Source organism: Odontesthes bonariensis, chromosome 11, assembly GCF_027942865.1.
Source record: "Odontesthes bonariensis isolate fOdoBon6 chromosome 11, fOdoBon6.hap1, whole genome shotgun sequence".
Classification (NCBI taxonomy): Eukaryota; Metazoa; Chordata; class Actinopteri; order Atheriniformes; family Atherinopsidae; genus Odontesthes; species Odontesthes bonariensis.
In genome coordinates this window covers 6,839,467-6,864,058 of record NC_134516.1, presented here as the reverse complement: position 1 = coordinate 6,864,058, position 24,592 = coordinate 6,839,467, and the positions used below count along the sequence as shown (strand labels likewise).

The window sequence follows — 24,592 nt, the reverse complement described above, 5'->3', positions numbered from 1 at the left end:
AAGTAGTCAGAACATGTCTGACAGAGTCTAAAAGGAATGTGTTCAACTCCAACCGTGGCACCAGTCTGCAGGATTCAACCACCCTCTGTAGTTTAGGTCTTCATTAATGCTGAAATCATCATTTTACTGAGTCACTGCGACACAAACTGGACTGTAAAGGGTTTTATGTTCAGGATGCTCACCTGGTGTAATGGAATGAGCAAAGTAAAGTATCCTGTGACAAAAACTGGAGTTTTACTGCATTTTTATAGTAGATAACGTTGAAGCTAATCAAACAAGGAGGGATGGCTGCAGCATCATGGTTCTGTCTTCTGGACTTCCCCACGCTCAGACACCTGACTGAGGAGATATGCTGCTTCACCAGGTACAAGATCAGCTCTGAATCTCTTCAGTAATCCGTCTCTTTCCTGTTGCTGCATCTGAACTGAGCCACAGAGCTCAACACAGGAAGAGAAACAGAGTTCAGCTTCATTCAAGACATCACTTTTCCTTTTTATTACTCTAATGGCTGCAGTCACAGTAAAAACGGTCGTGGTAAAAGAGAGAAAAAACACTAATAACAATAAAAAAAGATTAAATATGGCATTAATAAGCAAAGGCAAGAAGAAAAGATTCATAAAACTTATTCAGGAGTTTTCCATTATTTCCATTTCTGTTGCCTTCAGCTCCCTCTTGTGGCTCTTTGCCTGAAAGTAACTGCACATATTTTGGTGTTACTGTCATCTTTATCTCGTCTAACCCTGCTGATTATGTCTCAGGTCACAAAACTTTTACATTTATTACAGGTGATAATTAATATGCATTGTTAAAGTTCACATAGATTCAGAGAATGTATGTTTATAATAAACTATAAATGGTTAGCTATTAGTCAAATCAAGGTTAACGATAAGTGATTTTTATTGGACACTTTGCCCAAGATAGCAGGAAATATAAATATTTTAGAACAGTCCTGGATAACTTTGATCATAGTTCAGTTTGACTAATGTCCTGATATATACATTACACAACACACACACCTATATATACATATGTTTATGATCTATAACTCAGAACTCCCACCCACTCCATACCACGTGCTGTCTTTATTACCTTTATCCCTGATTCTGAAAGTATGAAACTGAAGTGTTGCGGGTTAATTTGTACTTGTTGCGCTGCTGTGTTCAGATGAGCGATGTCTGCAAAGGCAGGAGACACTTTGTGCGTCTTTATCAATGGGAAAAAGGTAAATTAAACCTTACTGATCTGGTGTTTTAATGACAGTTTTTGGCTCATGTTTGCATTTGATCTATTTATTTATATTTAATCACCGACGATAATCGTGACAAAAGTTCCGTTCTGATTCGGAACAGACGGTATAGATGAATAGCTGGAGGTGTTATGTCCATATTTGTGTCCCATCATGTTCTGTAACGTGTGTAATGCGCTCAGTGAAACTTGTGTAATAAATGCTCTTTGACTTTATTTGAATTTAAAGCTTTGGTGTGATAAAGAACATTTAGCCGTTAAATTAAAAGCATCAAACGGTTCTTATATTAAACATTTTTGGTATTTTGTACTTAATTAATGACAGAATATGGAAGCTAAATGCATTTTGATCAACATGTTGAACCCTCAGATAATTCAAGAGCCAGATTTTAAGCAGCAAGTGATGAGAGAAACTGAAGAGGTGGTTATTTTCTTTAAAGCCTTGGTGTGAAAGTTAGAAGTTGTGATGCTGCTGCTTTGTGTTTGAACAGGTGACGGAGGACCATGCAGATCCTGAAACGATGCTGCTATCCTTCCTCAGAGGGAAGCGTATCCTTCACACTTGGCTCCAAATCCACAATTGAAGCTTGATGGTTGTGTTTATTTCAGTAGATGATGTTAGAGGCTTGTTGGATCCTTGACTCTTCCTCCAGTGAGGTTAACGGGAACCAAGTCTGGATGTGGTGGTGGAGGCTGTGGGGCGTGCACGGTTATGGTGTCACGCTACCAACATGCCACCAAAACCATCATGTATCCTTTATGACAACCGTGTAGCTGGCAGGCTTCCAGAAGTCCACCAATCAGAAGAGAATGGGTTAATTAGGGAGGGGCCTCTTAAAGAGACAGGATATAACGTAAATGTATTAAACATTTTGTAACTTTGACTCATGCAAAGTTGCTCTGGTGGAGTCCCTAAATAAAGAATAAAAACCCTAACCCTAAAACAGCAATATGGGATGAGATAATGTCTCAACTCTACAATGTTAGCTTCTGTTGTTTAGGTTCTGTATTTCTAGAATTAGCCAAAAAAAACAGCAACCATATTTGTACAAACCGGAGTGGACAAAACTTTTTATGACAGTAAATTTTTCCTGGAACAGATCAAAAGGTGTTCCCTTGCTCATGAGGCGCACCTACCTCTCCTTTATGACACGATTCATTACGGGCCGAACTACAGGCCATGCAATACTATAACAAGATAGCATTGTTACAGTTATACTGTTAAAGGAAATCTTGGTCTGAAGTAAAAACTCATTTGTTGAAGATTACCAGTTAACTTCATGATGTTTATGTTCCATTCTCAATGAAAACAAACCTGATTATGGAATCGGTTGGCTACCTTTAATTATATAATCTTTAATAAAAGCTCAGAGAATCATAGTGTTTTTGCTACCTTAAAGCACATGATAAAATACCTTTAGAGTCCTTGTTTAATTCAATTCTTTCCTTTCATATACAAGACTGGCACACAGCAGTAAAATACAGTCAAGATGGTTTTTTTTATTACAGCTCTAACATAAATATAACTAAGTATAACTCATATATAGTATATAAAATAACACCAAAGCAGTCAATCCAAACCACACTGAGATGCTGGAATTACCTTTGACCTCACAGAGTAATGTGAAGTGTTGTACGGAGAGCTGAAACTGCCATCATCCAAAAAATAAGTACAAAAGCACATAAATGACTTGGAAAATAAATTACTGTGGCGACAAATGTTAGTAATATAAAATAAGAAAATATAATCCTACAATAACTAATGTATAGAATGTGAAATAAAGGGATATGTCTGCTTTAATTCCCAACTGTATTTATTTGATTTGCTGTTAATACGCCTATTTATTTACTTTTACGTTTAATTTTCAGTCTTGGTTTCAGTCCCTCCATTTATTTCTCTAAATGTGTATTTTATTGCCTCATTATAACGCTTTTTTTTTTTATCATAAACTTTCATTTTCTCCTCCCATATATTTAACCAAAACCATTTATTCCCAGGTTTATTTTTTCTTTACATGTTCTTGTCACTTTTTTCACGTTAATGCATGCGTTTCTGCTTCATCGTGCAAACGAGGGGTTCTGCCTTTCAGTCCTCTATGCTGTCATGCAGCCACTTTACTTTAATGTCGGACAGTGGCGGCTGTCGCTCAGCAGGAATCAGTCGCCTACCAATCAGGAAACCGGTGGATCCCGGCTTCCCCGGGCAACATGCCAAAGCGTCGCTGGGAAAGCCTTGCATGTGGACGAAGACGTGCTGTATGAATATGATGAGTGAATGTAGGGAAAAAGTTGTTTGGGTGGTCAGCTCGACTAGAAAAGCACAATACAAGTACGGTCCATTTACAGACTTTTGTATGAATCCTCATGGTTCCCAGACGTAAGATTTTATGGCACATTGTAAACCAGTCAGAGGAGATCGCCGGACATTGATTAGTTATGCAAGCAGGAATCTATCCGGCAGAGTTTGGGTCAACCTGTCCACGTGTTTTTATAACGGTGTAGAATCTAACAATAATTTTAGTCGATGTTTTCCTTGCATTACAGAATCAGTGGATCTAAAATATTTGGTAATTCTTAGGAGACACTGGGAGGCTGCAATCATTCACCAAAGGCTAATTTTTTAATTTACTGAAAGAAAATAGTTGCACTCCATTGGAGCGGCTGGTGTTTTTATGGAGGACAGAGGTCAGATTTTATACTGTACTTATCAGAGTTTGCTTGTTGCACAACGCGATTGTATTTAGATTGATAACCTGTGCCGGGAAGGAGGAGGAAATGTTTTTATTTCTGTCTGGATGTCGACATGATTCAGTGAATCGAACTTGGTTGAAAGGTGCAACAGACGAGGCTGTTAAACATCGGCTCGGATCCGATCCCATAAATTCTTCATTGGTTTCGTCATTGATTTGCATGTCTGCTCTCATCGGGATACGCTTTCAGCTTTAGACTTAGATGTATAACTCACATTTCATCTATGTTTTAGAGTTTATCCATAAAAAGTACGTGTTGAAGGGGAAACATGAGACATTTTGGAAAGCCAGCAGCATCAGTGGAACCAGCAGCATGTACCTCCTGGTGCTTGCTCAGTGCCTCGGCTGCAGAAGTGGTATTTAAAGTTATTCTTGTAGCTGCTGTAACAGAGGTCATAATTACAACTAGATGAGTTTCCCTTCACTGCAGCGTCAGCCACTACTCAGCCAACGCCTGCCTCCTGCCGCTCTGTCAGCTGCACGGAGCCGCCGTCACCACGGTGGAGGGCCTCGGCAGCTCCAAGACCAGGATCCACCCGGTGCAGGTGAGTGCTGGGAGGCCTCAGCCGTCCGGCATCCCATGCTGATATGATCTCCGGTCTGATTTAATTTCTTGAAGAATGAGCCAAGATGACAGTGTTGCGCCCTGTTGGTACGCCTGGTAGCCAAGACACAACATGAAAATGACCCATCTTCCCCAGGTCTCACTTAGCCACAGAGACATTTAACAGTTTGAAAGTTTACTTACAAGTTGTCAGTGATCACAAGAGCAAACTGGAGTTAAGTTAACTTCTGGATGGCCAACGACAAAACAACAAACAACACTAAACCATCTAAGCCAGAAAGGAAATGACCTGCATAAAATAAAATAAAATACATCACAATCACTTACTTCCATTGTCCAACGAAACAAGAGAAATCAAAGGAATGAAAACAAAATGGCAGCTCTAAAAACTCCAAGTTTTCGGTGCATAAAGTTACATCAAGCATCTCATATGTTGCAAACTGTGTGGCTGGTTGAGAGGAAAGGGAGATTAGTCATTTTCATGTTGTGTGTCTTGTTGTGACAGGGCGTAACGTGAATTGGGGGCTCGTCCGGGATCTGAACCCTGGACTTCTCGCATCCAAACCGAGAATCATACCCTTTAGAAACTGATGGTGGAAAAGTCCCAGGTCTTTATAGTTGATCTGTTTTCCAGGAGCCAATCATCTGTGAGCTGCTGCAGGTTCAACCAATCTCATCTTGGCACCTGTACACTGCAATTTTCATAAATTAAACAGTGTGAAGCCATAGCAGTCATAACAACAGAGACACTTCTCAATGCAGGAGTTAGATTTAGGCACATTTGGACACTTTTCTCATCTAATTAATTTCACTTCATAGTCTGAATTCTCCTCCTGTGTCCAGTTTTTCCTTCATTTGTCAACATATGACTTATTATGATCAATAGAAACAGATTTTCAGAGAGAATTTCCGCAGCCCGCCCTCTCTCCTGCTTTTAAACCTTTGTCCTAAAGCCTCCTCGTGCTATCAGCAGGAAGTTGGCTCACTCTGAGTGACTTTGCAAAAACATGCCTCCATTTCCCGCCTGGAATCCAAACTGATCTCAAGCTTCATGCAACTATTCCTCTCACTTCCAGCTGATTTTGAAATTTCTCACAAAACATTATAAACTGAGGTTCATAGTTTAATTAAAGCGACACTTTTAAATTTAAAACACTCTTTTATTTACACGTGAACCGAGTGAAACGTTTATTATTAAACTCTTTCTTGTCTTCTGAACTTCATATTTCATGCGTTTGAAGCTTGTAATTTCTTCATTATAAAAGAGTTTTATAAAGTGACTCCAGACTTCTGAGCCTGAGCAGCTTTTGTGATTCCAGGAGCGAATAGCGAAGGCTCACGGCTCCCAGTGTGGCTTCTGCACTCCGGGGATGGTGATGTCCATGTACGCTCTGCTGAGGAACAAACCCCAGCCAACCATGGAGGACATCACTCAGGCCCTGGCTGGTTGGCTTGCATTGTTTTCTCTCCATATTGTTTAGTTATTCCTTCATCATGCTCAGTATGTGTATGGCAGTTAGAAACAAATATTGATGTTCTTGACTTTCTTTTAAATTTGGGTCTCAAATAAGTCGTTTTTTCTTCTCACAGAGTAGAATATAAATTGTTGAAGGTTTTATTGCCATTACATGGCATAAAACTATATCCTTATTAGAAATACAGAGTGATCCATCTTCACATTCTTAGCAAAGGATGTTCTGAGCCCTGAGTAGTGTCTGTCAGGCCCAGCTGTAATGCAGAGCAGGCTGTACGTAAAATTAGTCCTCAAATTGTTGCTGTCCCAGTGTTTATCACTTCTTCTTAAATTCCACCTGGATTATTTCACATGAAAAAGCAAAAACATCTGTTTTTAAATCCCATCCAGGCCCTTTGGAGGACTGAAACTGTCTAAATTAAAACAAATATACATATTTTAGCTCAATGCTAACAAATGCTACATAAATGTTTGATTTTTAGTTTATCAACCGATCAAGATTTTCAATTTAATCACCAAATTTAATTCTCTGTCACTTTACTTTGCGTTTCTTCATGCTTTTTAAAATAAATTATATATTTTCTTAATTTACCATGTATTTATATATTAATATATATGTGTGTGTATACCGTTAGCCCTGTGCTCAGTGTATGTGTTGTTGCCTTTCAGGTAATATGTGTCGCTGTACTGGATATCGACCCATTGTGGACGGCTGCAGGACCTTCTGTCAGGTAGAAGTTGCCGTCATTCAGGAATAATTTACTCTGTGTAGACTTGGTCACAGTAACAGTTGTTACAGAAAAGCTCTCTGTGTGTTATCGCTGAAATATTCTCAATGTTTCCGCCCCCAGGAGGCCAACTGCTGCCAAACCAACGGTGGAACAAAGTGTTGCCTTAACGGGGAGGAAAATAACGATGAACCTGAGAACGTGAGTTCAACTTTCATTTCTTCTTCGGTCCTTTTTCTTCTTCTGTGTCAGTTCTCTCAGTTTTTCCTTCCCTCTTAGATTCATCATGAAGGGAAGCTGATGTTTCTGCCCTTATCCTCTTTTATCCTTTCACTGAAACCCAGCAGAGTCTACTTTTAGCTCCCTCTGTCCTGCTCTGTGTTTTAAACATTTTCTTTCATTCCTCTGTCACCGGCAGGAAAAACCACAGCTGTTTGATAAGGAGGAGTTCCTTCCACTGGACCCCACACAGGAGCTGATCTTCCCTCCAGAACTGATTGTGAGTCATCAGCTGAATCGGTGTTCAGTTCATGGAACTTAAATCCATGTAGCCATTATAATCCATGTAGACTGAGAAAAAAGACTTGCATGTTATATTTCTGGATCTAGCAAATGCATTTGGTTCAGTGCCACATAGCCTTATTTGGAAAGCATTTGAGTATTTTAGAGTGCCCGTAATAGTTGTTAACTTAGTAAGAGCATATTTTCAGGATATTAGACTGTGCCTAAGTAAAGCAGGTTTCACAACAGGTTGGCAGAGGCTAGAAATAGGCAAAATGGCAGGGTGTATGATTTCACCATTAGCATTTACAGTGGCGATGGAGATCATTATTAGAGCTTCCAAGTGGGTTGTAGGTGGAGAGAGACGTCAGGATGGCATGCGCCTTACACCAATTAGAGCATACATGGATGATATGACGTTAGTGACTACACAGTGCCATGTATGAAGAGAATACTTAAAAGACTTAATAAAAATCTAAAGTGGGCTGGTATTGTTGTGGAGAAAAGGAGTCTTATTTGAACAAGCCGTCACAGCAAATGTGCATACAGAATTGTCCGAAAATCTCCACCGACCTCATTTTGTGACAACCTTTTATACTGCTCCTGGATCACACAATGCATACGTGGCCAAGCCCCAATCTTCCTCGGGCGCCTGGCTTTTGCCATTATCATAAACAAGCTCATTCTAACTATCAACAATATTCATATGAACCAGTCAACAAAGCACACAATGTAATTAGGCCATGTCATGACATTTCTCTCCCACACAATCCCCCCTGAAATCACTTATCAGTGATTTAATAAAGTCAAACCTACTAAGTCTAGAAGTATCTCAATAAGTAGAGGGAAATTAAGTGATAGAAAGTTTGTAATAGATTAAGAAAGCATTCCGATAATTAGGGAAAAGGCAGTAAAGAGTTTAGGCAGGTGGTACCAGGCAGACATGAATGATGGAGAGCAGGCAAGATGTTGCTGAGGGACTGGATAGAATAGATAAATCAGAGCTTCCAGGAAAGTTTAAGCTGTGTTGTCTGCAGTTTGGATTGTTTCCTAGGTTGATGTGGCCACTGTCTGTGTATGAGTTTCCATTGTCTGTTGCAGAAAAAATGGAAGGATTAGTTAGTTTTTGTATTAGGAAGTGGCTAGGTGTTCCTAGATGCTTAAGTACTGTGGCACTGTACGGGAAAGGCATACTCCAGCTCCCAGTATCTAGTCTAGTACAGGAGTTTAAATGTACTAAAGTTAGGACAGAGCTCCTGTTAGCTGGGAGTAAAAATGTGGTAGTCAGTAAGGTGGTTCCAAACCCAACAAAGGGGAGGAAGTGGAAACCAAGAATGGCAGCTCAGGAGGCAAAAGCAACTCTTAGACATGCAGAGATTGTGGGTAATGTGCCAGGGAGGCTTGGGGCTTGGCCCAGGCAAACCGGTGTGGAGTAGAGCAGGTCCCAAGGAGAAGAGAAAGCTAGTTGTTGAGCAGGTTGGTAGACAGGAGGAAATGTTAAGGGGTGCAAAGGCAGTGGCTCAGGCTAAGCAGGGACGGTGGTTGAATTGGGAAGGTGTAGAGAAGAAAAAGCTTAGTTGGAAAGAGCTGTGGAGTATCGACGAAAGGAGTATTAGATTTTTTATAGGGGCAACATATGATGTATTGCCAACTCCCCAGAACCTAAAACTCTGGGTAAATGGAGACCCGTTATGCTCGTTATGTTCAGGTACTGCAACTCTAAGGCATATTTTGTCAGGTTGTAAGGTTAGTCTGTCACAAGGCCGGTATACATGGCGACATGACCAAGTATTAAGAAGCTTAGCTGCAGGTATTGAAGATAAACGAAGGCAGGTAAACTTAGGAGGGTCTAAGGGGAAGAGAGTTGCAATTCAGTTTATTCAAGAGGGGGAGAAAGTTATTAAGACGATAAGGAGGCACGGCAGCTTGGAGGATGCCTGTGATTGGGAGATGCAGGTAGATTTAGGAAATAAGCTTGTTGTTCCCCAGGAGATAGTCTCTACAAATCTAAGGCCTGATGTAGTCTTGTGGTCTAGGAGTAGAATGAGAGTCTATTTCATAGAGCTGACTGTTCCTTGGGAGGAATTAGCAGCAGAAGCATATGAAAGGAAAAAGCTTAGATATGTGGAGTTGGGGGCAGAAGCAGAGCAGCGAGGATGGAAGGTTAGAATCTGTCCAGTGGAAGTAGGGTGTAGAGGATTTGTTGCAAAGTCTGTTGTCTCATTGTTGAGGGAGCTGGGTGTAAGTGGACAGAGTGTGAGGAAAATAGTGAAGGAAGTGTCAGATAAAGAAGTAAAATCCAGCCAGTGGATTTGGATTAGAAGAAGCAATAGCAGCTGGGGGCCCAGCAGGGGGAGCACTTAGGGTAAACAGACTCTTGGAAGAAGCAAGGAAGAAGTTCAAGATATTTAAGTGGAGGGTGTGGCCCATGTTAGCCTTTTGAAACCAGTCGGCCATTTTGGGTGAGTTGGCTTTGAGTGAGTTGTATGGCTTTGTTTTTGCTGCCATTCTTAGTGATTGTAGGACTGTTTAGGTGAGTTTGTCTGCTGAATCTGCTAGTGTGTCTTGTCCTGCCTCCACCTATGGCAGCCAATATACTTTCATTACCCCCTACCCGAACCAGGGTTTGTATCCCCACCCCGCTTTGACTGGTGTGCAGTTGGTGAAAGGCTGAAGTAGCTTGTGGCTGTGAAAAAAATATATATCTATATAGGGAGTATAGCGAAGTCTGGTCCATTTTTTTTCCTTTAGAACAAGTTTCTTGTGTTTACCTTAAATAGCCTCATTTCAGCTCAGTGACGTTTCTTTTTTAAAATGCTCCCCAGCTGATGGCAGAGACGGCAAACCCACAAACCCTCACCTTTCTCGGGGAGAGGATGACCTGGGTGTGCCCCGCCTCCCTGGAGGAGCTGGTCCAGCTCAAGACCAGGCACCCCGTGGCGCCGCTGGTCATGGGCAACACCAACATAGGTCTGCGAGGATCACTCACAGAGTTTGTCCAATGAATTACAACATAATAGCTGAGATGTAACAGGTTATTTTATGTCATTAATGATGTAAAAAGATCCTCAGGAGACAAAATGCTCACGTTCTTATCATCTGGATCGCATGCAGATGAGATGATTGATGGATAAACTTGAGATCAACCCTCTTGAACCAAACTGTGGTGTTTCTGCTTTGTGCTGAAGGTCCGGACATAAAGTTCAAAGGCATCTTCCACCCGCTGATAATCTCCCCCATCAGAGTCCAGGAGCTGTTTGAGGTGTCTCAGACTCCTCAGGGTGGGTAACCAACATCTGCCTGGTCAGTTTTGTCACTTTGAACGACTCATCGCAGCTCAGAGTTTTCAGCTTTGTTTGGGTGCCGTTGGGACTCTCTGCAGGTGTTTGGGTGGGAGCGGGTTGCAGTCTGTCCGAGGTCCGCTCTGTGTTGGAGAAGCTGGTTCCTCAGCTGCAAGAGGAGAAGACTGAGCTGTTCAGAGCCCTGATCCAACAGCTGGGGAACCTGGGAAACCAGCAGATCCGGAACGTTGCGGTAAGGAGGACTCACTCGTTGTCTGTTTCTGGCTCCTTCTTCAGGACAATCGGTGGCTTCATCACATCATTTAGTTCAATGGGATGTTAAAGCCCCCGTTTAACATCAACCAGTAACTTTGACCTAACACTTCACCCTGATACAGTTCAGCCTTCCTCTGAGGGGAAATACAACAGCTCTCTGTGACCCATAGGGGGCTCTGTAAAACAAAGTTTATGTGCAGGAAGATGACCCTAGATTTCCTCTGCTATAGCTGATATGGAATAATGACAACACATACTGAGTGAAACTCTCTTCATCATCTTCAGTGCCATAATATCTTTCAGTGTTGTGTGGAAGGAATGGCAACACCACCAAGTAGTAAATCTTTGTTTGGAATATGATGCAAGCCTGAAATGTAACAATCAATGTACATTAACAAATGCAGCAAAGCTGGTGACACAGAACTTAAACATCTTGGGTCCAAAGGAAGAAGTTGCACACACAGAAAGTTGAAAACCTTTCTTGATGTGCTGAATTGTAAAATAAAAACTGATCTCTGATATCTTCTGTGCACATCTTGTAATTGTAGTCTCTTGGAGGCAACATTGTGAGTGCGTACCCCAACTCGGACCTTAATCCTGTTCTGGCTGCCGGGAATTGCAGGGTCGGCGTCATCTCCAGCGGTGAGTCGCCTCCATTTTTCTTTGTATTAGAGGCTAAATTTAAAGCTAAAACAACAGAAAAAGAACAGATTCTGTTTAAATCCACCAGAAGGAAGACGGGAGGTTCCACTGAATCAGGACTTCTTTGTGGGTTTTGGGAAAACCACACTGAAACCAGAGGAAATTGTTGTCTCGGTTTTCATTCCCTTTACAACAAAGGTACATGAGTCCTGTTTAAGATCTTTTTCCACTCTTTAGTTTATTTCAGCTTTCTTTTCACCACAACTTTAAGCTTTATTTCTGTACAACCTCAGGAACAATCGCATTATTCGGGTGAAACTGTCGGATTCGTTTAGTTCCACATGATTACAGATGTAGTGCCTCGTATTTCCTGCAGGGGGAGTTTGTTCGAGCTTTCCGTCAGGCGCCGAGGAAGGAGGCCTCCTTCGCCACCGTGACCACCGGGATGAGGGTGCGTTTCTCAGAGGGGTCCAGAGTGGTTCAGGATGTCAACATCTACTATGGAGGAATGGGTCCGACCACCGTTAGCGCCACCAAAACCTGCAAAGCTGTCATAGGAAGGTCAGAGGGACTTTTCTGCTTATTTACTGCACATTCAATCTTCCAACATTCCTTTTCTACTTTATTGCTCTTCATATCCTTCTGAACAAATATGATCCCCCTTCATTGCTCATTGGTTCGTTCCCATCAGGCCGTGGGATGAAGAGACCCTCAACCGGGCTTACGACATCCTCCTGGACGAGCTGGTCCTCCCTCCTTTGGCTCCCGGAGGAAAGGTGGAGTTCCGTCGGTCCCTGACTCTCAGCCTCCTCTTCAAATTCAACCTGGAGGTCCTGCAGAAGCTCAGAGAAATGGTGAAACGGATTCTTTTTGCTCTTTTCAGTGCAAGATGTTGGGTAGATCCGGCAGTTTGTTCATGGTAGAGTCTTTATGTTCACAGAACGTGGTCACAGATGAGCTTCCTGAGAAGTTGCTGCCTTTACCCAGAGACATCCAACCCAGCCTGCAGGAGTTCCAGGTCAGAGAACTCAATCCAAGCTTTTACTCACCAACAGTGAACATTTAAAAACAAGCTTGCTTTCCTCTCCTTCAGTTTGTGTCAAAGGACCAGAGCGACCAGGACCCAGTTGGGCGACCCATGATGCATCGCTCCGCCATCATTCACGCGACAGGCGAGGCCGTGTACTGTGACGACATCCCAAAGAGAGATGGGGAGCTGTTCTTGGTGCTGGTCACCAGCTCTCGACCACACGCTAAGATCACGTGAGGAGAAAATGCCACGAGGTGAAGCTTCCTGGTCTGCAGACGGCGTTTTTTAATCAGTTTTCTTGTCCAACAGAGGCCTGGATGTGAGCGACGCCCTGCAGCTTCCTGGTGTTGTTGACGTCGTCACAGCCAAAGATATTCCAGGGAAGAAAGCCCGTGAGATGTTCGGTTACAGTGAGGAGCTGCTGGCTGAGAGTGAGGTACAGAAGTTTTATGACAACTAGATTTCTGTAAAGATTAAAAACAACACCCCCGATCCATTCATGCTGACCTCTTTCAACTTTCCAAATAGCTGTCGGCTTTTTTATTTTCTTTATTCTTTTTTTATCCATCTATACCATATTATCGATCATAAGTTGGGCTGGGCGAGTTAACTCCTTATTATTGCGTTAACTCGTTGATTATTTAACGCGCATTAACGCAGGTTTTATTTATTTTTTTTTAAATTACAATTTTTTTTTACAAAAATAATTTTTTTTTGCACTTTTGTTCCTTTAGTGGATATGAAAGTTCAGAGAGACAGGAAGCAGGGGGCAGAGAGAGGGGGAACTACATGCAGCACAGGGCCGTCCGATGCGGGAGTCGAACTGGGACCAGCTGCAGCGAGAAATTGTATTTTATAAAAGTCTGTTGCTCACAGGCTTTTATTTTGTAAAAGTCTGTTGCTCACAGGCTTTTATTTTGTAAAAGTCTGTTGTTCACAGGCTTTTATTTTGTAAAAGTCTGTTGTTCACAGGCTTTTATTTTGTAAAAGTCTGTTGCTCACAGGCTTTTATTTTGTAAAAGTCTGTTGCTGTCTGCTGTGGAACAGGAAAAGAAAGTAATTGGCGGATCCACCAAACATGGAGAAGGGTACGGAACTTTTACTCGGCCATTTTCATTTTAAAGTTCTTCCAGACGGCGGAGTCGACAGAACCAAAGTCATCTGTAAACACAGCCAAGTTGAATTGTCTTCTCAGCGTAGTAGTTCCAGTCTAAAATATCACTTAAAGGCAAAACACACAACTGATAGCAGCAAGTCATTCAAGGAAACAGACAGTGGAGCGAGGCTTCTACATAAAAACTACAGAAAGATGCTGATGTTAAAAGTGTGTTTGCACAACAAATGTTATGGCACTTTCATTCATATGGCAGCACATTTAAAATAAAGCTAAATGCTAAAAGCTATACACTACTTTTGGATTCATTTTTGGATTTTTCGTACAAATGCGATTAATCGTGATTAATCAGGGAAATCATGTGATTAATTAGATTAAACATTTTAATCGTTGCCCAGGCCTATTAATTTATCCTTTATGGAAATTGTGGAGCACGACATCTGAGCTTAAATTGAATAACATTTTCAATAACAAATTCAGGTGAATGTACATGCAGGAGCTATTCAACTTTCAACTGCATTATCTGACCTGGATGTGTTCAACCAGACATCAAATAACGTGAAAACATCTTAAACGTCTAATTTTTGGATCAATATCAAATAAATTGATTTGATTTTTCACGCCACAAGCGTTCAGACTGAATTATAAATGCACTTTGGGCTCGTTGCTCCGACCGGATATGGAGCAAATTAAGGGAAATCATGTGATTAATTAGATTCAACATTTTAATCGTTGCCCAGCCCTACTTATAATCAATACTGGAACAATATAATTTCCTTTTATATTCAATTGAATTTAATCAGAATCATCATACTTCTGACCAGGAAGCTACTTTGTGGAGATATGATGATTTTCAAAAACATTCAAATACTTACTGCCCAGTTTTTATGCCCCAGATGCGTCAAAGTTTTCAGTTCCTGAGATGAGTCAAACTGTGGAAAAACACTGTCAGTTCTGTTTTCTACTGGAAACAGAGATCCAGCACCCCCACAACGCTGTGGATAACACAACTGACTGCCGAGGGAACTGGTAGACTCTCGCAGACGAGTCGAGATGACTCGTGGAAACATTTCTTTTTTTAATAAAACGCTAAAACATTTAGCTCTTTGTTTTGAAATATGCTTCTTTTTCTGATAAAAGGTAAGGCAAGACATATTTATCTGTGTGGAACAACTCAACAACAAGATGGATCAAATATCCGTTAAATATCAAAGTAATCAATAAAATGCAGCAAAGACATTTACTGACATGTTTGTTGTTGATTAAATCAACACTGTTCTGCTATATCTTGTTTCATGACACGATATTCTACACTGAACGCATTTCAGACTTTAAAACTGTTTCATAAAAGCAGAAAAGAACAACCTGATGACGACATCTCCAGAGACAGATGTGTGCGTTTCTGCTTGTTTGCAGGTGGCGTGCATCGGTCAGATGGTGTGTGCGGTGCTCGCTGATACAAAGGCGCACGCCAAACGAGGAGCGGCAGCCGTGAAGATCACCTACGAGGACCTGCCAGACCCCATCTTCACCATCGAGGTCTGCCGTTGATTTTGATTTGCCGTCAGGTGTCGACTCTGTTTGGTCATGGCAGCTGATCACTGTGTTTGTCTCAGGACGCCATCGAGAAGTCGTCTTTCTATGAGCCCAAACGAGTGATTGAGAGGGGAAATGTGACGAAGGCTTTTGAAAATGTTGATCGGATTCATGAAGGTAAAAGCTTCTTGATGAGCATTCATCAGCAAACGGAAGAACAAACATGATTGTGTTGATCTCTGATATCAGGAGGGATTCGAATCGGAGGTCAGGAGCATTTCTACATGGAGACTCAGAGCGTGTTGGTCGTTCCTGTCGGTGAGGAGATGGAGTTCGACGTCTACATCTCCACTCAGTGGCCGGCCTTAGCTCAGGTTCAGAGACGCTATTTTTCTTACATTTATTCCTAATTTTGGTGACACGAGCTGAGCGGAGGAAGCTTCATGTGTTGCTGCAGGCAGCGGTTGCCGAGACGCTGAACATCTCGTCTAACAGAGTCACCTGTCACGTCAAAAGGGTGGGTGGAGCTTTCGGAGGGAAGGTCATTAAACCCTCCTTCCTGGCGTCTATCACCTCTGTCGCTGCGTGGAAGTAAGTCAAGACGGGAAGAAACATAACCAGAATTTCCTTTTCGGACTAAAGAAAATGTTTCTGATGAAATGAGCTGCAACAGAATTGTTGATTCTAACTATTTTAAGAACAAATCGTGCGGTCCGCTGTGTCCTGGAGAGAGGCGAGGACATGCTGATCACAGGAGGACGCCATCCTGTGCGGGCAACATACAAGGTACAACATCAGCCAGTAAAGATGTGTGTGTCGTTATCAGCAGAGGTGTGCTGACATTGACTCTGTATGATCAATAATCTATGTTCCATGTCTCTCTCTCAAATGTGATGGCCCCAGACCCTTTTCTCTTGTTGTGAATGTTTCATGTTGCAGGTGATTTGTGATGAGGGCAATTGGAGGCAGCTGGCCAGTGTAAAAAATTGTTATTTTCGGTAACTCCCCCCCCCTTATTTGTTGTGCCTTCAGAGCCAGGTCATAATAAATTGGGGGCTAGGATGATCACAGGGACTCAAGGGAGTTAGTAAAAAAACAATGATTTTTATTTGACAAAATACTGTAATTACCTTAAATACCTTTATAAAAATGTTAAGCAACTGTAGCAGAAAAGCATCCTAACTTATTATCTTAAATTAAACTAAAAGAAAAAAAAGAAATGAAACATAGGACATGAAGTGGCCAGGATGGTGGAAGGAAAAGGTGGATCTTATATATTAACTTCGGCTTAGAGACACTAACCAGCTGCTCCCAGTTACCGTCATCACCCACCATCTTGAAACCTGCAACGTAAAACACACGTCTGCTATCAGTGAAGTAAATATGTTGTATTTGATATCTCAGTTCTGTAAGCAGAAAAAAAAATAGTCAAACAATTAATTAATTAATTAATTAACAATTAATAAACTCTGCTTTATCTGCAACACAAAACACATAACCTGTATATTTGGTTATACATTTATGTGCAGAGATAATCAGGAGGGGGACACAGAGGTACAGGTGAACTGACATATAAAGGCTGTTTTCTTTATCGGCCTTTTGAAGCCTGAAGCAGCACATGAGCTCATCTTTTGCTACTAAATCAGATCAAACTCTTAATATTTGTTCTTTTCTTAAAGTTGCAGCAGAATGTTCTTCCAACAACAACTGAGCAGCCTTTCTGATGTGTTGTTACTGTTTGTTTCAGGTGGGTTTCATGAATGATGGAAGGATCGTGGCAGCAGATATCGAGTACTACGCCAACGCTGGCTGGGCTGTGGATGAATCGGTTATGGTAAGTGGAAGAGTAAATGTTGCACACACACAAATTTAAAGTGCCATCACTGATTTACTCTTTCTTGCAGATTGTTGAGAAGATTCTGCTTCACATGGACAACGCTTACAACATCCCCAACCTGCGTGGTCGTGTTGCCGCCTGCAGGACCAACCTGCCCTCCAACACCTCCTTCAGGGGCTTCGGTGTGCCGCAGAGCCTCCTGGTGGTGGAGAACATGCTCAACGATGTGGCGCTGTTGCTGGGACGGCCTGCACACCAGGTCTTACCTCATCTTATCATCCGATGTTGTTCAGTCTGTTTTGTGTTTAACTCTTGAAATCCCTCATCAGATCCAGGAGATCAACATGTACAAAGGGCCGTCTGTCACCCACTACAAGTTTGAGTTCAGCCCAGAGAACATGCTGCGCTGCTGGGAGGAGTGTAAGCTCAAGTGCGACTACAGCGCCCGCCGCAGAGCCATCGACCAGTTTAACCAGCAGAACCGCTGGAAGAAGAGGGGGATGTACATCGCTCCAATCAAATATGGCATCGCCTTTGCCGAGGGCTTCTTAAATCAGGTCTGTGGGGTTCTGCTGAGCTTTACTCTTTCCATATGTGTCTGACTATCAGCAGGCTGGATTATCCAGCAACACATCGAGATGATGAGAATATTTTTCTGTCTGGTTCACAGGCAGCAGCTCTCGTCCACATCTACAAAGACGGTTCTGTTCTGGTCACTCATGGCGGGATAGAGATGGGTCAGGGCCTCCACACCAAAGTCCAACAGGTACTGTGAGAAAGCAGGAAAAGAGCCATGACGGAAAGCATTTAATAACAGGAAATTACATGGACAGAAGCAGAAAACACACACTGGCTGCTCCGTATTTTATTCTTATGTGATGTTTGACGTTTTGATCGATATCATCTTTTTCAGGCTCATATCCAAGTATATCTAATTCTCATCTAATCAAATAAAAAAAAACAGAATGTTAACAATCAAGAAATAAATAATTGTTTTAAAAAAAACTGAAAATAGCTCAATCAAATGCTCAGTCATCCTGTTTTCTGTCAGGTGGCGAGCCGGGAGCTGCACATCCCGACCTCAAAGATCTACATCAGTGAAACCAGCACCAACACCGTTCCCAACACGTGTAATTCAGCCGCCTCTTTTGGCACCGACGCCAACGGCATGGCGGTCAAGGTGGAGTCTGGTTTCTGCACCTTTTTACTGGTTTTGAGTGTCGTTGTCAATACTAACATCTCATCTTTTTGTCTCTGGCAGATTGCCTGTGAGATTCTGTACAAGCGACTGGAGCCAATCAGGCAGAAGGACCCCAAAGGATCATGGGAAAGCTGGGTATGATTTGCTCAGAAAGGAACACTTGATTATGGGTTTCCAACATTTTGATGAACTTGTTTGTTTTTTCTTACTTGATGGCAGATCGGTACGGCATTTTTTGAGAAAATCAGCCTCTCAGCCACAGGATACTTCAGGTACGACTAATTTCTGCTTGTCTGAATCTTGTCTGAATAAAGAACCAGTAAGCAGTGTCTTCCTGTGTGTCCTCAGAGGCCCGGACCTTTACATGGACTGGGAAAAGATGGAGGGCGAGCCGTATGCCTACTTCACATTCGGAGCGTGTTGCTCTGAGGTGGAGCTGGACTGCCTCACAGGAGACTACAGGGTCCGCACTCAACCAGCTCCTCATCTCTGCACTTTAGCTGAGTTCAGCTGACTTTTCTTGTTATGTTTTTCTTCTTCTTGCAGACAGTGAGGACGGACCTTGTGATGGACCTGGGCAGGAGCGTGAACCCATCTGTGGACATCGGTCAGGTGGGACCGTCCTTTTGATTTAACTCAACAAAAGCAGTTTTTCTGCATCACTCTGGCGTTCAGGTCCAAAGACAACAACTACAGTTTGTCTGAATTTGGAGGCAGAACATTCAGAGTCATCTTGGTTTTGTCTCTTTAAGACAGACTTGTAGTTTAACTGATTCTTTTTTATCCGGCCTCATGGATAAGTATGTGTATAAGTCAGCTGTATTGCACCTAAAACCTTTGATGAATCATTAAAAAATGCATCGTATTAAAAGGGTCATCCTTGATCATTGTAATTGATTTCTCCTGATTGATTTCTCCTGATTGTTTCCTGATTGTCCTGGCTTTTCCATAACAGAAAATCCGACATAAATTCTCGGGTAACTCATCTCCATAAATTAACTCAAGCTAATTTTCAACATGTGGAAAGCAGATGCTGAAATGAGCCTCTGCATCTCTTAGCGAGGACATTGTCATGTTTTTTTCATGCTTTTCCCTTCATTTTCATGCCAAATAGGCCAGGGAAGCTTGGGGCTTGGCCCAGGCAAACCGGTGTGGAGTAGAGCAGGTCCCAAGGAGAAGAGAAAGCTAGTTGTTGAGCAGGAGGAAATGTTAAGGAGTGCAAAGGCAGTGGGTCAGGCTAAGCAGGGACGGTGGTTGAATTGGGAAGGTGTAGAGAAGAAAAAGCTTAATTGGAAAGAGCTGTGGAGTATCGACGAAAGGAGTATTAGATTTTTGATAGGGGCAACATATGATGTATTGCCACCTCCCCAGAACCTAAAACTCTGGGTAAATGGAGACCCGTTATGCTCGTTATGTTCAGGTACTGCAACTCTAAGGCATATTTTGTCAGGTTGTAAGGTTAGTCTGTCACAAGGCCGGCATACATGACGACATGACCAAGTATTAAGAAGCTTAGCTGCAGGTATTGAAGATAAACGAAGGCAGGTAAACTTGGGAGGGTCTAAGGTGAAGAGAGTTGCAATTCAGCTTGTTCAAGAGGGGGAGAAAGTTAATAAGACGATAAGGAACTACGGCAGCTTGGAGGATGCCTGTGATTGGAAGATGCAGGTAGATTTAGGAAATAAGCCTGTTGTTCCCCAGGAGATAGTCTCTACAAATCTAAGGCCTGATGTAGTCTTGTGGTCTAGGAGTAGAATGAGAGTCTATTTCATAGAGCTGACTGTTCCTTGGGAGGAATTAGTAGCAGAAGCATATGAAAGTAACAAGCTTAGGTATGTGGAGTTGTGGGCAGAAGCAGAGCAGCGAGGATGGAAGGTTAGAATCTGTCCAGTGGAAGTAGGATGTAGAGGATTTGTTGCAAAGTCTGTTGTCTCATTGTTTAGGGAGCTGGGTGTAAGTGGACAGAGTGTGAGGAAAATAGTGAAGGAAGTGTCAGATGAGGCAGTAAAGTCCAGTCGGTGGATTTGGATTAGAAGAAGCAATAGCAGCTGGGGGCCCAGCAGGGGGAGCACTTAGGGTAAACAGACTATTGGAAGAAGCAAAGAAGAAATCCAGGATGTATTTAAGTGGAGGGTGTGGCCCATGGGAGCCTTTTGAAACAAGGCGGCCATTTTGGGTGAGTTAGCTTGTATGGCTTTGTTTTTTCTGGCATTTTTAGTGATTGTAGGACTGTTTAGGTGAGTTTGTCTGCTGAATCTGCTTGTGTGTCTTGTCCTGCCTCCACCTCTGGCACCCTCTATACTTTCATTACCCCCTACCCGAAGCAGAGTTTCAATCCCCACCTTGCTGTGACTGGTGTGCAGTTGGTGAGAGGCTGGGGTAGTTTGTGGCTGTAAAAAAAAAGATGGTTGTTGTGGTGTGAGGAGCAGTGATGGCTAGCATTAGGGGGGTGACTCTGGGACGCCAGTGATCACTGTCTAGCCTCCTGGAGGTTTCGTTGGCCCAACTAGATGAAACACTGATGAAAGGTTCCCACCTGATGACCCCAATGACATGTTGGTCAGCACTGCTCACTGATCTATATTATAGGGAGTTATTCACTGAGTATTGTTGTGGATTTTTTCTATCAAAGTGGGTAAGAAGTTAACTCAAATAATTATAAGAGAAAATCCAGATTTTGTCTTTTTAAGTTTATCAAAAGGCATACAGTGTTTGAACAGTCTCCGTTCTGAGAAGTCAGAATCACAGAGCCAAGAACACAATCAACACATTCATTATATACCCTAGCGTGGGGGTTATCTCAAAGAACAAATGGCCCCCTTACTCTGTTCAGGATCTAAGATAACAGAGAGGTTTACGAGTTAGCCCCTTTATTATCCCCTGAGCTAAACTCCCCATGAAGTGTCAACCATAAACCTCCTCCTAATGAAATTAGAACTGGTTTCCCTTAAATGACCAAACAAAAGGATCACAGGGTGAATGGGGTCATAGAAAAGTCAATGGACTTTTAAAACCAGATGGAAAAATAAGAATTTCCCATCTCAGTATGGTCCTTTTTTTTTTCCTTTACAAGTTTCTTGTGTTTACCTTAAATGCTTTTTCCAGGAAGTGTTTCTTGTCCTCACTCTCACCTTCTTTTCCTTCACCTCTTAGATTGAAGGAGGGTTTACACAGGGTATGGGTCTCTACACTCTGGAGGAGTTGAAGTTCTCCCCTAATGGGCTTTTGTACACACGAGGTCCATCTCAGTACAAGATCCCGGCAATCTGCGACATGCCCCTTCGCTTCAACGTCTACCTGCTGCCAAACTCCGACAACCCCCACGCCATCTACTCCTCAAAGGTCGGCACCAACATGTAGCATATTCTGGAGCCTTTCCTAATGCTCTGTTGTCACATCCATAACACGATGTTCCTGGCGGCTGTTTGGCTTTGCAGGGTATCGGAGAACCCGTCATCTTCCTGGGCAGCTCCGTGTTCTTTGCCATTAAAGATGCGGCGGCGGCGGCTCGCTCGATGTCCGGTCTCGTTGGCCCGTTCTCTCTGGACAGTCCTGCGACTCCAGAGAAGGCCTGCCTGGCCTGCGCTTCCCCGTTCACTCAGAAGGTGATCATTGCTTTCACAGTGTTGATTTGGCACAAAATGTCCGGTAAAAGAAGCGTTTATACTTTCAGAAACTGAATATTTTCAGCCCATAAAAGAATTAGAGTGGAAACCGCTTCTAGTGGTCACGGATATAGTAATTAACCGCTTATATAGATCAAAAGGCTTGGGACAGAATCATTTCTATACAAATGCTGTTTAAATAATTTGTTTATAGTAATCAAGAAATCTGCTTATAATGTTCATTTTTGGCCATTTTATGAATGTAAACATGTGCAAAAATCATTTTAAAACTACGTGTAGCTTTTTTATTTTTTACTCCCTTGATTCCTTTCTGAACGTCTGCTTCTGCCTCGCTAGCTAACGTAACGAGTTGACACCGGGCAGCAAGCGCGCGAATCATGGCTGGAAAAAGGAAGTCATTTTCTCTGAATGAAAGACGTAGTCTCCTCCATAGACATAATATATGGTCATATATTATGGTCATCTATGGTCTCCTCGAGGCGTATGACAAATTACCAAAAACAAGCCAACGAGATGCTGCGGCGAAGCTTGGCATTCCTCAGGCTACCTTGTGTAGTCTAATTAAGCAACGAGAGACAGTCATAAATGCTAGCGACGGAGAAAGAAAACGACGGGGGGGTTTATTTACATGTGCACGGGAGCTGCTGTTGTTACTTAAACCTCCTCTAAACTAATCAAAGGTTCCTCCCAACGTCCCACGGCTCCCGCTGCATTCACACACAGCTGTAAAACGTCAGACCTCCATCTCAACCAAAGGGCATTTAAAGGTTTTGTTTTGGGCCTGAAAGTGCAGCACACTGGACACTTGTTCTCAGTTAACGTCTACCTACTTCAGCTCCACCTGCGGTCATTGAAAAACGATACAAATGGCAATTAGATGGTATTCTGCATAAAAAAACAAGTGAAACACCTGTAATACAAATTCGGTTTTAGTAATCAACCGCTTACAGTGTTCAAATTGGCTCTGGACCAACGTGATCACTGTAAGCGGTTTCCACTGTAACAAGCTTTTTTCCACATATAAAAAAGACTGGACTTGTGAATTTAACTCAAAATGTCCCTTATTACCTCCGCCAAGGAGGTTATATGATCGCCCGAGTTTGTCTGTTGCTTTGTCTGGATGTTTGTCTGGATGTTCGTTGGTCTGTTCGTGCTGCTGCAATCTTGCGACCTGCCACAAGGTGGCGCGACCTCAAGGTGCCAAAGCCAAACAGAGCCAAAGCCAGACAGAATGCATAGTGCGCGGATTGAATGCATATTGCGCGGATTTGCTGTAATTAGCACAACAAAAGATTGCAACGGCAAGCCAGTGTGCATAACTGCATATAGCGTAATAATAACGGCGAACACTGCTTCCCGACAAAACATTATAATAATAATAATAATATTAATAATAATTAATAACGGCGAACACTGCTTCCCGACGTGGATTTGCTTGCACGGCATACATGGCTCGCTATCCACAGGTAGGCCACACCTTCGCAGCCATCTGTGATTGTTTCAGACCATTCACTACAATATATGGGTGGATTAAAAAAAATGCGCTTATAAAACAAAGCTTCCTTGGCAGAGGTCTGCACTCTCTGAGTGCATTTCTAGTTGTGTTCTGTGATTAAATTATTTGATCTTTCAGCATAGTTTTCACTCCAAAACATACCAAAAAGGGTGCAATACTTTATAATTCTGTTCATTTGTTTTCTTTTTGTTTGTTTCCAGGTTCCAGCCAACAAGCCAGGATCATTCAAACCGTGGGCCTTGAACATCTGAAACCGAATCAAATTAAAACTAAACTGACCGTTTTCTAATCACAATAAACTATTGCTGCTATTTTACTCAATAAGCCTGAATGAAATACCATCACATGACAAGTTGATTTATTCTTAACCATGAATTAAATGTGAATTAAATGAATGACTACCTGATTTTATCGTTTCTATGCTTTTGTCTTACTGTATCACTTTAAATAACAAAAAAGCACATGAAGACATCTGGACTTTCCCCTGTTTTCATTTGCAGCAGTAAACAGCAGTGCTAAGGCTCACATTTGAGAGCAGATTACTGTTAAACGGTACGACTAACAGATTTAGCCAATCATTTGGCTGTTTTTGTGCCGCATTTCCCACTTAACTATGACTGCATGCTTTGTATCATTTATATAAACAAATGTTAATGTAAATAGGGTGAAAAAAATTGTGTTTTAGCAAATGCCCTGTGGGTGACTGAAGAGAAACTGGAAATGAAGGATAAAAATTAAATGATAAATTTGTGGACAAATGCAGTGCGTTGGATTATTTCTACACTTTGTAAGTCCTGTCCGCTGTCAGTTCCAGACCATGCATGAGATGCAATATCTAAATTCAGTGCAGATGTGTGCAGGGTCTCACTGGATTCCCAAACATGGCCCATATCAACGGTATTCTTTGGCCCACATTTAGCCTTGAATGAAGGTGTTGTCTCTGAGTGAGTGTGGCTAGCCTAAACTCAGCCACTTATCTATCAGACATGGCCCAAGCCTGGATTTTCTTTGGGCATTTGGGTCATGCCAGACCCGTGTCAAAGCAGGCCTTTCAATTATGGGCACATCTGGCCCAGATAACTTCAGCCATGACCCAAATCAGGACCACAGAAAAGTGCTGTAAGGAAGCCATAAGTGCCAAAAATAGCAAACTAGATACAAATGTGGTACTATGTGTGATGAACAGATACATTTTTAACTGACTTAATTTATATATATATATCAATCAGCTTAATAACTTGTCCTTCCTGATTTAATTTTTATTTATTTT

The 24,592-nt window shown here is 42.2% G+C and overlaps 1 protein-coding gene across 1 annotated transcript; it reads left to right on the top strand.

The window, feature by feature from the left end:
• Window positions 1–1,155: 1,155 nt before the first annotated feature.
• Window positions 1,156–24,068, top strand: LOC142391532 (aldehyde oxidase-like). Its single transcript, XM_075477366.1, has 35 exons — window positions 1,156–1,222; window positions 1,737–1,794; window positions 1,899–1,995; window positions 4,432–4,540; window positions 5,880–6,006; window positions 6,704–6,765; window positions 6,886–6,963; window positions 7,181–7,261; window positions 10,089–10,233; window positions 10,452–10,544; window positions 10,646–10,797; window positions 11,369–11,462; window positions 11,551–11,660; window positions 11,839–12,023; window positions 12,154–12,316; window positions 12,403–12,480; window positions 12,556–12,725; window positions 12,802–12,928; window positions 15,023–15,145; window positions 15,223–15,319; window positions 15,392–15,516; window positions 15,600–15,733; window positions 15,841–15,928; window positions 16,890–16,976; window positions 17,047–17,238; window positions 17,309–17,536; window positions 17,650–17,745; window positions 18,031–18,159; window positions 18,241–18,315; window positions 18,400–18,452; window positions 18,529–18,643; window positions 18,727–18,792; window positions 21,334–21,522; window positions 21,618–21,785; window positions 23,523–24,068. Exons 1-35 carry the CDS (start codon window positions 1,172–1,174, stop codon window positions 23,571–23,573), a joined length of 3,996 nt encoding a protein of 1,331 aa, XP_075333481.1. The 5' UTR covers window positions 1,156–1,171; the 3' UTR covers window positions 23,574–24,068.
• The last annotated feature ends 524 nt before the right edge of the window (window positions 24,069–24,592 follow it).

What these genes read in the sequence shown, in the direction of transcription:
- LOC142391532 (XM_075477366.1), top strand. Translation starts at nt 1,172, where the DNA reads ATGTCTGCAAAGGCAGGAGACACTTTGTGCGTCTTTATCAATGGGAAA. An exon ending in CATGCCACCAAAACCATCAT is followed by an intron (nt 1,996 to 4,431) that starts GTATCCTTTATG and finishes CTGCAGCGTCAG; the next exon opens with CCACTACTCAGCCAACGCCT. An exon ending in CCAACGGCATGGCGGTCAAG is followed by an intron (nt 18,160 to 18,240) that starts GTGGAGTCTGGT and finishes TGTCTCTGGCAG; the next exon opens with ATTGCCTGTGAGATTCTGTA.